At 36.9% G+C, this 13,497-nt stretch overlaps 1 protein-coding gene across 5 annotated transcripts in view; it reads left to right on the forward strand.

Moving 5' to 3' along the window:
- Positions 1-13,497, forward strand: part of LOC126483737 (proton-coupled folate transporter-like) — a 263,942-nt gene that overhangs the window by 120,137 nt on the left and 130,308 nt on the right. The window contains exon 7 of one of the 5 annotated variants that reach the window (XM_050106854.1): positions 10,723-11,159. The exons of 2 other annotated variants lie outside the window; for them this stretch is intronic. In XM_050106854.1, the coding sequence (XP_049962811.1) occupies positions 10,723-10,879 (157 nt within the window). In that variant the 3' untranslated portion in view covers positions 10,880-11,159. Of the gene's footprint in view, positions 1-10,722; positions 11,160-12,305; positions 12,429-13,497 lie in introns of those variants that run through there. 2 more of the 5 variants (XM_050106861.1, XM_050106863.1) reach the window with 2 other exon arrangements.

A 13,497-nucleotide genomic window follows, 5' to 3' on the forward strand; every position in this document is an offset into this window, starting at 1 on the left:
AAGACCACAACAACAACAACATATTTGTCATCCTTCCATACTCCTTACTACTTCTTACTATACCCCTCAACATCTTCTGTAGCTCTTCTTATGATTCTGCTAGCACTACTTGATCATCTGTGTATTTTATATCCATTGTCCTTTCTCCTCTAGTTACAATTCCCCTTGCATCTTCTATGGCCTTACCTATCAGTTCTTCCCCACGTATGTTGAATATTCCTTGCTTTAGACTCCTTCTAGTCCTCATCTCTTCTGTTTCCTCAGTCCTTACTTCAACTGTCACTTCTTGTCTTTTGTACATCTCCTTTATTACCCTTCTATTATTTCAGTCTATACTAACACCTTCCAAAATTAACAGTAGTATATTCCTGTTTTTTATTTTATTTCCACTCAAAAAGATTCACATTAACACTGAATGAAGTATGGAACAATACAAAGTCTCATAACTACAGAACACATACATATAAGTCTCATCAGTGAGCATACAGTAAGTAAGTAAACATAAATGAGGCTGAGATTCTGACACATCAAGCTCATGTTTGTTTGTATGGTTTTTTGGTGTGTGTTTCTGACACGATTAAATAAAATCAAGCTTATATTGGGCTATTTGCGTACATGGCACAGCACTTGTTGCACCCACTGCCTATTCAGGTTGTGCCTCTCTAGGCAATCCATGGACACACTTGTATCATGTGCTGTTTGATTACGCTTGCTCATATTATAGAGTTACTACACAGCTGACTTAGTCAGAAGCCTCTGTCTCATTGATAAAAGAACTATATCCTTCTTTCTTCATTTCTATCCCTTTTCCTCTAAACATCCTCACACATCCTATAGCGTCTCTTGTTCCATTACCTTTCTGAACATGAACTTGTCTTCACCCATATTTTCCTAATTTTTCTTTCCATTCTCCTTGGTATGACTCCTTAGAGCATTTTTAAAATAAAACGAATTGTCCTATAGTCTTTGTATTCTTTTACATTCAATTTTTAAAGTGAAGGTATTAGAATGAACTCAAACAGCTCTTGATGCCAAATTTCTGTGACATAAGCTCTGTTTACTACCTCTGTCATCTGGCTACTGAAATTCAACCTAAGACTTTCAGTGCTTCCGATGGTATTCTATCACAGGCTAGTGATTTCTTATCTTGGAACTCCTAAATTGTTGGTTTTTTTTTGTTTTTTTTTTTTTCAATATCTTGGGATGTTGGTCTTCTTCATTCTGTTCCCCTTCATTTTTCAAAACCAATCTAGTGTTATCCATCTGTGAGTCATATGACTCTTCCACATAATCCACCCAAACTTTCTTCTCCTCTTCTATACGCACTGCCTTCTTCCCATGATTATTTAACTTTCATTGTTTACTTATTTCTCTTATATGTCTTTGAGTTAAGGACTCAATGTTCTGTGCATTTCTTCCAATTTTCCTTTTTTTCTCATTCTCCTATTTCCTTGTATTGTTGCCTCATCCAATCCTCTCTTGCCTGATCAGTTAACTTTCTTATTTCATTGTTCAGTTTTCTGCTCTGTCTTCTGCCTTCTTCCAAACTGTCATTTTTCCATATACTGTGCCCATCTATTTTATCAAGCATACTTCCTGTTATCAATTCTTTCTGATTTCTTGTTCTATTAACATTTCCAGTATCTATCTCTAATACTTCCAACACCAAATTTTTAACAATTTTCATTTTTCAGTGACATCTGCACTTTGCTTTACATGCTCCAATTTATTTTTGATTAAGTGACTGTACTCTTTCTTAAAGTTTTCATAATTGAGTTTCTCACCATCCCATTTCTCTATCTGTTGCTTTTTCTTAATATCCTTTGATATGGTCTGTATCATCATTTGCACCTGGAAAGTTTTTTGCTATTTTAATGCCATTTTTGTATCTCTACTGTTTGATTAAAGCACACTCTGTTTGATATCTAGCAAAATCAGCTGGGACTTTCCATGTATATAATCTTCACTGATGGTGATAGACTCAAGTATTAGCAATCTAGTGATCAAATCATTCACATAGGACTATCAGGTTTTCTCCAAATCCATAACCTCCAACTACATTTTTTCTTCTTCCCTATTCCCATTTTCTTCACAGAATTCCTCAGTCTGCTCGTATATTTTGTCCATTTTCTCTTTGTTTCCATCTGATGTTGCCATATAAACTGGAATAATGAATAATCAATGTATCCTCAGGGTTCCTCTTTAACTTCACTGGTAACTTTCTGTCACTAACTGGAATAGCCCTCACTATGTTCTTGTCTAGATGTCTCCTGTATATTACTCCAACTCTATTTTCCCTAGATTTTGATCCTATTTGAATTATGTTGTACTGCCAGATTCAAATTCTCCTTCTCCTTCCCACTGAACATTGCTAAACTTAAAAGACTGATATTCTGTCTCTCCATTTCTTTCTTCATGTTTTCTAATTTTCCTTTCTTATTCATCATCTTCATATACTATGCAGCACTCATCAATAGAGATTTTTCCCTTTTCCTCCTCTTATACTGATATAATTCAGAGTATAGTTTTTATGGGTAAGTGCCCACCCAGAGATCCAATTGTGGGCCTATTTTGGAGTATTTCTTCTCAGGAACAACCTTACTTGAGAGTACAGTCCAGTGGGTCTGGGGATACCATATGAGTCTTTAACATGGTGATCTCCCTTGCCTTCCATATTTTGTGCCATTGGCCTTGTCAGGTTTATCCATCTTTATGAGTGATTTCTCATTCTAAGGACAAGAGAGTGCCCTGCCTTCTACCTGCTCATCAACTCTCCTAGGAGGCTGTTGACACTTGGCAGAAGAGGTTTCCTTAACCTGGGAGATATTCAGCCCATGAGTCATTAGCCGCTTGTGAGGCAAGAGTTGCCCCATTCTCTACTATTTGTAGGTGACATTACAATTTTCCTTTCATCAAGTCTAGGACAAAATGGCTTTCCATAGACTCTCCAGTACCTTCAGAAAAGTGGGCTCTCATCTTAATGTGATAGGTTATGAGACACAGTTACTATCTGTACCAAGGGGTGAGTGATTGGGAGAGGGCACCTCCCTTGCAAATTCAAGACAATTGACTTACTTCAGGCTATGTCAATAATCTCCCATTCTACTCTCATGCACTTGCAGATACTGTTCATTAGACAGTGTGCACTTGTTTACACTTCAGTGACCAGTTTACAGTCTGGATCCATCTCAGAAACAGAGCCGTGTGTGACAAGAAGTCACAAAAAATAGGTGATCATCTAGTCACTTTGGCATTATACATCGATTTGACTATATATGGTCATCAAGATGGTGTTCAAGAAATGATGGATCATATCAATAGTGTGATTTATCAGGCCACTATAATCTAGTAAACGGTTTAGTAGATAACTCACTATTTAGGAAAACACAGAAAGCCACTATGCAAATAGGATGAGGCAAGTGGCTCTGCATCAGTTATAATGTAGCTTTTCAGCAGAAAATTGATCATAAGCACAAAATGACAATAAACAGAACAAGAAGGTATATCAGAAAGGTTAACTGAATTTCATTGACAGTCCCACATCTCATACAAAGCAAGGCAAGATCAGCACACCTCCTGTTACTGCCAAATAAAAGAATTGCATCTTGGTGGATATGCAGGTTAAGATCCAAGCAGCTGCACTACATTTTTGTAATATCACCATTTCAGTCACGCAAAGTCCAAAATCCCAGGCCATCTGCATTAGTGTGAAGATGGCAAAGTTTAGCTTCTTTAGCAATGTAAAATTATCTGTTCTCCATGTGGGGGCTGGAACCCACTCAGTCTGTGACAAAAGGAATAGCCTCTGGACCAGACCAAATCCATTAGGCCATGCTGTTTTATCTTTGTTGGAGACATTAATACATAGGCCCTAGTTGTTTCTTAAAACTTGGTCTGTTGAACAGTATCCTGACACTTGGAGAAAGGCAGTTATGTTTCCTCTTCTGAAATTTACTGTAAAATATGGCACAGTGGTTGACACTGGACTCACATCTAGAAGAAGCAGGGTTTAAATCCCCATGGCAATCCAGATTTATGTTTTTCATGAATTCCTCATCTTAATTTAAGATAAATCTGAGGATGGTTCCTATGAAAAGCACATGGCTGTTTGCTTCCCTCACCTCTTCTAGTCTAAGGTTGTGTGCAGTATTGAATGACTTCATTGTAAACTGGAAAAGAAACGTAATTGTACCTTTTTCCTTGTTGAAGTCCGGTGAGGATCATTATCATTTCAAAGAGTTAGTGCAGTTATCACCCTCATCTGCAGCAGGTCAAAGATTCCTGAGCAAGTGATCAACCACAGCATTGTAGGAGTTTTTGTACCCCAAAACCTTGTGTGCTGCTTTGACCATGGGTGCAAATATTTTCACTCCTCATTTAATAACATTATCCTACAGGAAAGGATGACCATTCAAGAATATTTCCTATTCCAAAATCCATTAGTTGTTTTTCTTTCCTTTAATTTCATGCCAGAAAAAAAAATAGTTGAAAATCATGAGTGTAAGTTCTGAATTCATAGTTTTCTGGGTCTCATGGCTGCATTTAACAGCCAAATCGCTTTTGAATCCAAGTTCAGTTGAACAGAATACATAGAATCTTGTGGAATTGGGAAGATATAAAAACAAATCTTCTGGGACTTTCAGCCTTCTCAGTCTTTTGACCAAGCTCTTCTCAATCACTGTCAAGTGGTTACCAAGACATTGCCATTATATAGCCACACTGCTGGCTGTGACATCACTGGTGCTCTCTTCCCCACCATTTATGGCATTGTCTTTGTCCCGCATCTGTTGCACTGGCTTCAACCTCACAATGGTCAGGGCCCCAGCTGTTATCTTTGTTGATGGTGTTTTCAGATATTTTTATTTCTAGTGCTTCTTTTATGATTCTATCCCAGAATCCCTTCAAACTTATAATGAAATATTTTTCAGTGAATATAATTTGGTGTTGATTTTCTAAAGTGTGTTCTGTAATGGCTGATTTTTCAGGATAGCCTCAGCATAAGCACCTCTTGTGTTCCAACCAGCATTGCTCCTCAGTGCATACTGTTTGGTCAGTGTCATAACAGCCACACTGAAATGATATTTTGTACACTCCAGGATGTCAAGCAAGGCCAATAAACCACCCATTTCTACTTCCTTGTTTAACTAATGAGGCCAAAGTATCACTTTACTGTGCCTTCGTATTCTGACAAATCCAGAACTTGGAAATGCTAGTTAAAAGTTGGTATCGCATAAACTGTCTGAGATCTGTTGGGTTGGCTTTACAGTCATATTTACACAGGAATTACTTCACTTTTTGTTCAACCACTTCAAAACATACCTTTTTATTTTGATATATTTGTGTAAAATATCATGATGTTAAAAACAGTCTGTAATTACCCTGATAGTTTACCATCTGATCCCTCAAAATTTTTGTTTTTGTGCATTTCAAATCTCCTTTTTTCTTAATTTTTCAAGTTCTTTTTGGTGTATTTACATGCAATAAGCTTCAGTGTTACAGTATGCCACCTTTAGTTCCCTAGATACAGCAAATACATTATATAAAAATATAATTATATAAAAATATTTATAAATTATAAAGTATAACATCATAATATCTTTAGTTAATTTTTTTTTAATGATCGTACATCAACTACATTAGACTGAACCAAGTGAAAAACACATGTGAATGTGTCTAGCATAGTATCAAAAACAATAGTAAAGGACAATGATATGGGTTTAGTAAGAGCAGTATGTACATAGGTGCATACATATGAATGGATGTACATAGGGTTATACAGTACAGTCTCAAACTTATCAGGCTATATTAATCTTATAGGAAGGACTGAGTCAATCACATAAAACAATTCCATGCTGTGGTGTGTATTGCATCACTTGCATGGTGTGGGGGATGATTATGTAATAAAAGACATTTAGTTAAGGTAGAATGCTGAAGATTAGATTGGTAGATCACATAACTAATGAGAAGGTATTGAATAGAATTGGGGAGAAGAGGAGTTTGTGGCACAACTTGACGAGAAGAAGGGACCGGTTGGTAGGACATGTTCTGAGGCATCAAGGGATCACAAATTTAGCATTGGAAGGCAGCGTGGAGGGTAAAAATCGTAGAGGGAGACCAAGAGATGAATACACTAAACAGATTCAGAAGGATGTAGGTTGCAGTAGGTACTGGGAGATGAAGAAACTTGCACAGGATAGAGTAGCATGGAGAGCTGCATCAAACCAGTCTCAGGACTGAAGACAACAACAACAACAACAGTTAAAATTTAGTCACTTGGTAGAAAACCTATCTGTATAGGGTAAATATATTGTTAATAGTGCAATAAGTTGTACTCATCTGTGTTCCACTTATTTTATCTGACTAGGCAAATTTGTGAGCTGGAATGGGACTCATTTCATTTCATTTTATCATCTTCTTGTATATCATTTACATGATGTAGGAATTGTCACAACAAAGTTATCATACTAGTACAAGTACTATAGACATAATAATGGAATATCACTTTCAAGGCATTTTTTAAAAGTACAAATTTAGACATATAAATTAAAATTTTTGGCAATAAATTTACACACAATCAAAGTACTCATCTACATCATAGAAAGATTTGCTTAAAAGGTAATTTTTAAGCTCAGTCTTAAATTTTACTTCATCTATTATTGCCTTCATGTACACTGGCAGAGCATTGTAGAGTTTTATTCCAAAATAACTTACATGCTTTTGGGTTTGTGTTGTCCTTACCCTTTCTACATACAAATTCTTACCTGTACATGTAGCATACCATCTTGGACAGTGGTTCCCAACTTGGTGGTGATTCCCCCTGATGGATAAAACGAAATTTTATGAGGAGTACAGAAAAAAGTGTTTGACTGTGTTTTGGTCACAAAACTAAATAATTTTTAATAGATCCTTACTGTTATCATTATTTTGTAGGACTGAAATATTGACTATTTAAGTCATCAGTAATTAACATTTTTCCTAATGCTAGCATTAATGGATAACATAGCATGATGGAGATTACAGCTTGTAAATTGAACGTATGAACAACATCTTCTTCACATTGTTCACCCCTTACAAATATATTTTGTACAATGCTGGCCAGTGTGGCCATGCGGTTAAAGGCGCTTCAGTCTGGAACCGTGTGACCGCTACGGTCGCAGGTTCGAATCCTGCCTCGGGCATGGATGTGTGTGATGTCCTTAGGTTAGTTAGGTTTAATTAGTTCTAAGTTCTAGGCAACTGATGACCTCAGAAGTTAAGTCGCATAGTGCTCAGAGCCATTTGAACCATATTTTGTACAATGCATCAGTGACATTTAGATTGAGTCACATATATCACATGTGCTTAAAAATCTCATGAAAATTACTTCTCCGAGCTGTAGGTAGTTCCCGCAATGGACCAGAAATTGTTTCATTATATACTTAGCAACAGATATATGAACTGACTGAGGACACACTGTAACAGTAACTATGTAATAGCACTTCACTGCTGTAGAGCGTACTGGTGAGACACAAAGAAATGATAGATTGAAGTTTTCCAGTTTCTGCCAGTTCATAAGTAAGGAGCCCAATAATCAAGTGATTTAACAACAATAAGTATAATGCACACATTTTAACTTGGTTGGACATGGTGTTGGGAAGCAAGTGATGGTAGAGGATGGTGGAGGATGGGTGCAGAGGAATAAAATTTTGTAACAGGTGTCTACTCTCACTGTGAATAGTCAGCTTTCTTTTCTAAGATGTGTTGCTTCATCATACTGTAAAATAATAAAGATTATTAAAAGTAAGCAGTACCAATTGTCTGATTGACTCATTAATTCCTCATTTAACAAGATACCTATAAAAACTATCATTTATCTTTCATCCTTTCAAAAATAAAAGTGTTCAAAGAAAATTCTTTTCCATTCTAGATTTAATTTGGCTGTTAACAATGATAACTGGTGGTGGGGGGTGGGGTGGGGTGGGGGGGCAGGAGGAACCAGCTGACATCTGATTGCACTTACGGGTAATTGTGTCAGAAAGGTCGAGAATCAATGTTCTAAGGGCTGAAAGTGGTGTACTGAAACTCCAAAGAGGTTGAGACTGTTAACAGTGAGTCAGTAGTCAATCTATTATGTAACTATGTACAATCTCTATCATAGAGTAACCAAAAAGCAAGGAATAAAGAGCACTGTTGCTACAACATTACAGTCCCACTAGACAAATGTGATGACAACACACAGAAGTCAATGACAGATGATGATGATGTGTCACTAAATCAGTCTCCATGGTGGTAGTGGAGCATCACCTCTGAAACATGCAGGGAAATCACATGCCATACAGAGTGGCTTGTCGCCACTCGTTGTGGAACTGAGTGAATGCTTGTTGAACTTGCAGCTGCAGTTGAAGAGCCACTACACTGAAGAGCCAGAGAAACTGGTACACCTGCCTAATATTGTGTAGGGACCATTCGAGCATGTAGAAGTACGACAACATGACATGGCATGGACTCGACTAATGTCTGAAGTAGTGCTGGATGACACCATGAATCCTACAGAGCTGTCCGTAAATCCATAAGAGTATGAGGTGGTGCAGATCTCTTCTGAGGAGCCCATTGCATATCCCAGATATGCTCAATAATTTTCATGTCTGGGAAATTTGGTGAGCAGCGGAAGGGTTTAAACTCAGAAGAGCATTCCTGGAGCCATTCTGTAGCAATTCTGGACGTGTGGGGTGTTACATTGTCTTGAAGAAATTGCCCAAGTAGGCCGGAATGCACAATGGACATGGATGAATCCAGGTGATCAGACAGGATGCTTACTTATGTGTCACCCATCAGATTCGTATCTAGACACATCAGGGGTCCCATATCACTTCTATCAATGATGTTTCATTGAATGGTTTGCATGCTCACACTTGTTGATGGCCCAGCATTGAAATCTGCAGAACTTTGCAGAAGGGTTGCACTTCTGTCATGTTGAGCAATTCTCTTCAGTTGTCATTGGTCCCATTCTTGCAGGATCTTTTTCTGGCCACAACAATGTCAGAGATTTAATGTTTTACCAGATTCCTGATATTAACGGTACACTCGTGAAATGGTCATACGAAAAATCTCCACTTCATTGCTACCTCGGAGATGTGTCTCCCATTGCTCATGTGCCAACTATAACACCATGTTCAAACTCACTTAAATCTTGATAACCCACCTTTTTAGCAGCAGTAACTGATCCAACAACTACATTAGACACTTGTTGTCTTATATAGGTGTTACCAACTGCAGCACCATATTTAGCCTGTTTACATATCACTGTATTTCAATATGCATTCCTATAACAGTTTCTTTGATGCTTCAGTGTACATATTTCAGGCCATACCTCCTGTCACTAATAAACAGGCACTGTGATCCTGCCTGGCAGTTGTCTGTGCCTAAGATTGTCTGACATTGGTGCTTGGGAGTGAGCATGGACTTACTCACTTGTCTACCTGTTCACCAAATTTTCAATAGCACAAGCATAATGACTGTTCTAAATTAGAAATTGAGCTCACTCCTGGAACTGGAATGATAATGTCTTCTGCCCCTGTTAGACCTTGTTGAAAAAGTAGTTTGTAGAGCTGTTTGCATAGAATGTCTTATCTTCTCTGCCAGTGAATCACAATCAGTAAGCATGACTACTGCTGCTGTACTGCTGCATGGCTCTGCCACGGCATTAACTCATGTGGGAGTGATAGCCTCTTGTATGCAGTCCATAATTTTGGCAAAGGAGTCCAGTGACATCGCTGTTTGGGATGCTATGATTGCCTTCACTTGTTGTGATAGATAGTTGTCCATATTGTATGTAGTATGCAACAGGTTGTCAGGAACACTACTGATGTCCACCTTGCTCTGAAAGGGCCAAATGTAGTGGAATGGCTTCTTGCATGAGTACTTGTCAGAGGCAGTCTTCTTGTGAAGTGGCTATTTTTCAGATGAGCAAAGTTTTTAGGCTCCTGTTAGAGTCTTCCGACAGCAGTGCAGTTATAATACCTTGAATTTCCATGGGCATTTGATGGCCTAGTTGGCCCCCTACCAAGGGAAACACTGCTGAATCAGTGGTAATTCCTGCATAATGAAAACTTGCCTCAATTTGAATAAACCACAGTATGGGATTGTTCTGTCAGCTAATTTTGGCTAATTGTGATACTCTATATTCTTCTTACACCTTAGTTGTTTAGGCTTGGGTCATGTTGGGGCCACCAGTTGTCAGTGCATCTGTGATTAGGACTGCTCAACTTTGTTGGCCGTGTATCTTCCAATTGTCCTAGAGTGTGTGATTTATTCACTCCCTGCATTGTGTAGAACAATAACATTATTTATCAGAACAGTGAGCAGCTACATTCATCTTACTTATGGACATTTGGGAGACATTTTGCTTGAGTTTAGAAGTGTCACTTAAAAGGCTGAAACAGATAATGATCTCAGAGAGTAAGCACTGTTGCTGCAATGTCATCTGTGATAGCATACACATTGCCATTGGACAAACATCACAACAACACACAGTGGACAATATCAGATGACAAAGATGAGTTGCCACACTTTGATGTCTTTTTGCAACTGACTAGTGTAGTACAAATGGGTATATGGCATGGCTTTATCTTTTTATCAGTGTTTTCTGTAATAATATGCTCAATTTTTCATGTTACTGCTTTCTTTGCACCATAATTTAAGAAATTCCATGGAGAGCTAACGTGTATGAACAATCTTTTCCAGGTGGATGTTTTACTTACAGAGGAAAGAAACTCAGAAGTTGAGTAGTGATATGAAACTCAAGTCTGTTGACTATACATCTCCCCAGAAAATAAGTAAAGATCACAACAAAGACACTTACGAGGGTGACACAACAGAGATAACAGCATCTTGGGACTAACTTTCTTCATAAACTGGACTTCCATGTTGTTCAGATAAATCCCAAGAAAACTATCTGAAATAGAAACATTCCTGACCACATGTTTGAAGAATATAATGTTTGTGAGAAATCCAAGAAACAAAATTTAAAAATATGTAGTGATTGTGGTTAGCTTGTTAGTACTTTTATGATATGTTTGAAAGCTTGAGCTAAGAATTTTTTTTCGCATTAACCAATTAAGAGACAATAAAATTTCAGTAATGAACTAATTTCTTGCACCACATTTTTTATGAATTGTATATAGCATAACAACTTCTTACTTTATAATGTATAGTAAAATTTGCTGCCTTATTTGCTTTTTTGTAGGCAACAATAAATGATAAAAATATATTGTGCAAAAAGAAATGCTATCCTATATTCAAATGGTTCACAGGTTTTTGGAATGTTAACTTATACCTCAAGGATAATTTGTTTTAAAGCTGCCCGCTTTAGAAAATCACCTAAGAATAACCCACTAATAAAAGCGGGTTGTAGTGAGTGTGAGATAGGAGCTAACTGAATTGGAGGTCTGATTTTATGGAACTGAAAGAAGTGTGGTTTGAACAATTTCAGTATGCGAAAACCACTGCAAACCCTTCACAGTCTGGTGCCACAACCCATATATAGTCTACAAACAGAACTTCTGGACCAAATTCACAAATTCTCTTAAGATTCTTTCCATCTCTTCTTTCTACCACCACTAACTGGAAAGAAATGCACACCTTATTATCTGATATCAGTGCAGAGTGGAGCAGCTTAACCACATCCTGCACAAGGGGTTCAACCATGTTTTTATTATGCCCTAAATTGAGGGATTTTCTTCCAAAAGTCCTTTCCATCTTGCCTAAATAGATAATTGGCCATCAACCAAATCTAAAAAATATCTTGATTTTTTTTCTTTGTACCACATTTACTCTCAATCCCATTACCACATGGGTCATATATGTATAAAAGGACCAGGCGTATCACAGCCATATCTCATCCAGTCTGAGCTAGGATCACCTGTGAAACCAGCCACTTCAGACATAGAGAAGGACAAAATTGTTTAATTCTATGGCCAGCTTTGGCATTATTTTTTGGCAGTTTTCGTGTTATTCTTTCCCAGTTTTGTGTTAGTTCCTGCCAATTTTGATGTTATTTTTTTGGCAAATTTGGTGTCAGTTCTTTATTTTTATCTTATTTCTTTGTCTTTCAGTGATATGTTGAAAGTCATTTACACCTATTAATTAAACTATACTTATTGACATCACAGAGCACAGTTATGTACCTTATTGACAAAAAAAGAATCATTTATGCTACACCTATTATGTGTAATCAGTTAAAGAAACAATGACTACATCCATAAACTGATGAAAGCTTTTCAGAAGAAAGCATAGCTATAAAAAAGTTCTCTTCTGGAACACAATGCTGCTGATCTGTCAACACATAATTGAAATACAAGATCTGCTGCCCGGTTTCTATATTTGAAGATGGAAGACAAAATACCTCCAATGTGATGCAAGATATTTGACAGTATCCACATTTGCAGTAGGTACAGAAATTTGCTTTTCCAGTAAATTGTGAATGGGTTTGCACCCCTGGGAATAGAGTTCAAGGGGAGTAGCATGGTTTCATTACTTAATTAGTTAGTTTCTTGTTCCAGAGATCATTTGCACAATGATCCATTATGATGTGGAATGAGTCATTTACATGCACATCACAAATTAATTTGTAAATACAGCTAAATATTGGTTATTTACTATGCACCACCTTTTACATTTACAATAATAAAAATTCTTCTACAGAGTGCAAGGAGATGTCAAGGAGAAAATTCCTTCAGTTTTTTTTTTTTTTTTTTTTTTTTTTTTTTTTTTTTTTTTTTTTTCCAAATTTTACTTTACTGTCTGTTCAGGCATTTTATATGTCTGGGTAAGTAATAAAAATTTTGGTTGCATCATTGTGCAGCCTTTCTTGTGCTAAAGACAACCTTTATGTAGAGTAATGAATCTCATTTTTCACTTCTGGTATTGTAATTATGTATATGATTTTTCCTTTTGAACTGCAGTGGATTACTTACAACAAAACATCATAAAGTAATAAATATATGACAACAGTAGTCAAAATGTCCATCTCCTTAAACAAACATCTACAAGATGAAGAGGGGTGAGCATTATATATCATTCTTACAGCATGCTTTTGTGGCTTTCTTTCTTTCAGATGGGTTATCTCAAAACAATATTCCATATGAAATTACTGAATGAAATTATGCAAATAATGTCAACTTGATATTTTGAAGTTGCTATATGTGCGCAACTGAATATGTTGTGTCTTTTTAAAATTGTGAGTGAAACCATTCACAGAAGACCAGCCAATGACACTTTCAAAAACATTGTTCACCATTTCTTCTGTTGTATGTGTGCTTGGATTGATTACAGTACTAGTGTCATCTGGAGGAACAACCAATTCTGCTTGTTGTTCATTAGATAGAAGAACATTTACATACATGAGGAACAATGGTAGTTCTAAGATTGAGCCTTCAGGAGTCCCACACATTATTTATTTCCAGTTACAAGAATCTCCCCTGGATACATTGTCTGAATTACTAAGTACAACTTCCTGCA

The sequence above is a fragment of the Schistocerca serialis genome, chromosome 6 (assembly GCF_023864345.2).
Source record: "Schistocerca serialis cubense isolate TAMUIC-IGC-003099 chromosome 6, iqSchSeri2.2, whole genome shotgun sequence".
NCBI lineage: Eukaryota > Metazoa > Arthropoda > Insecta > Orthoptera > Acrididae > Schistocerca > Schistocerca serialis.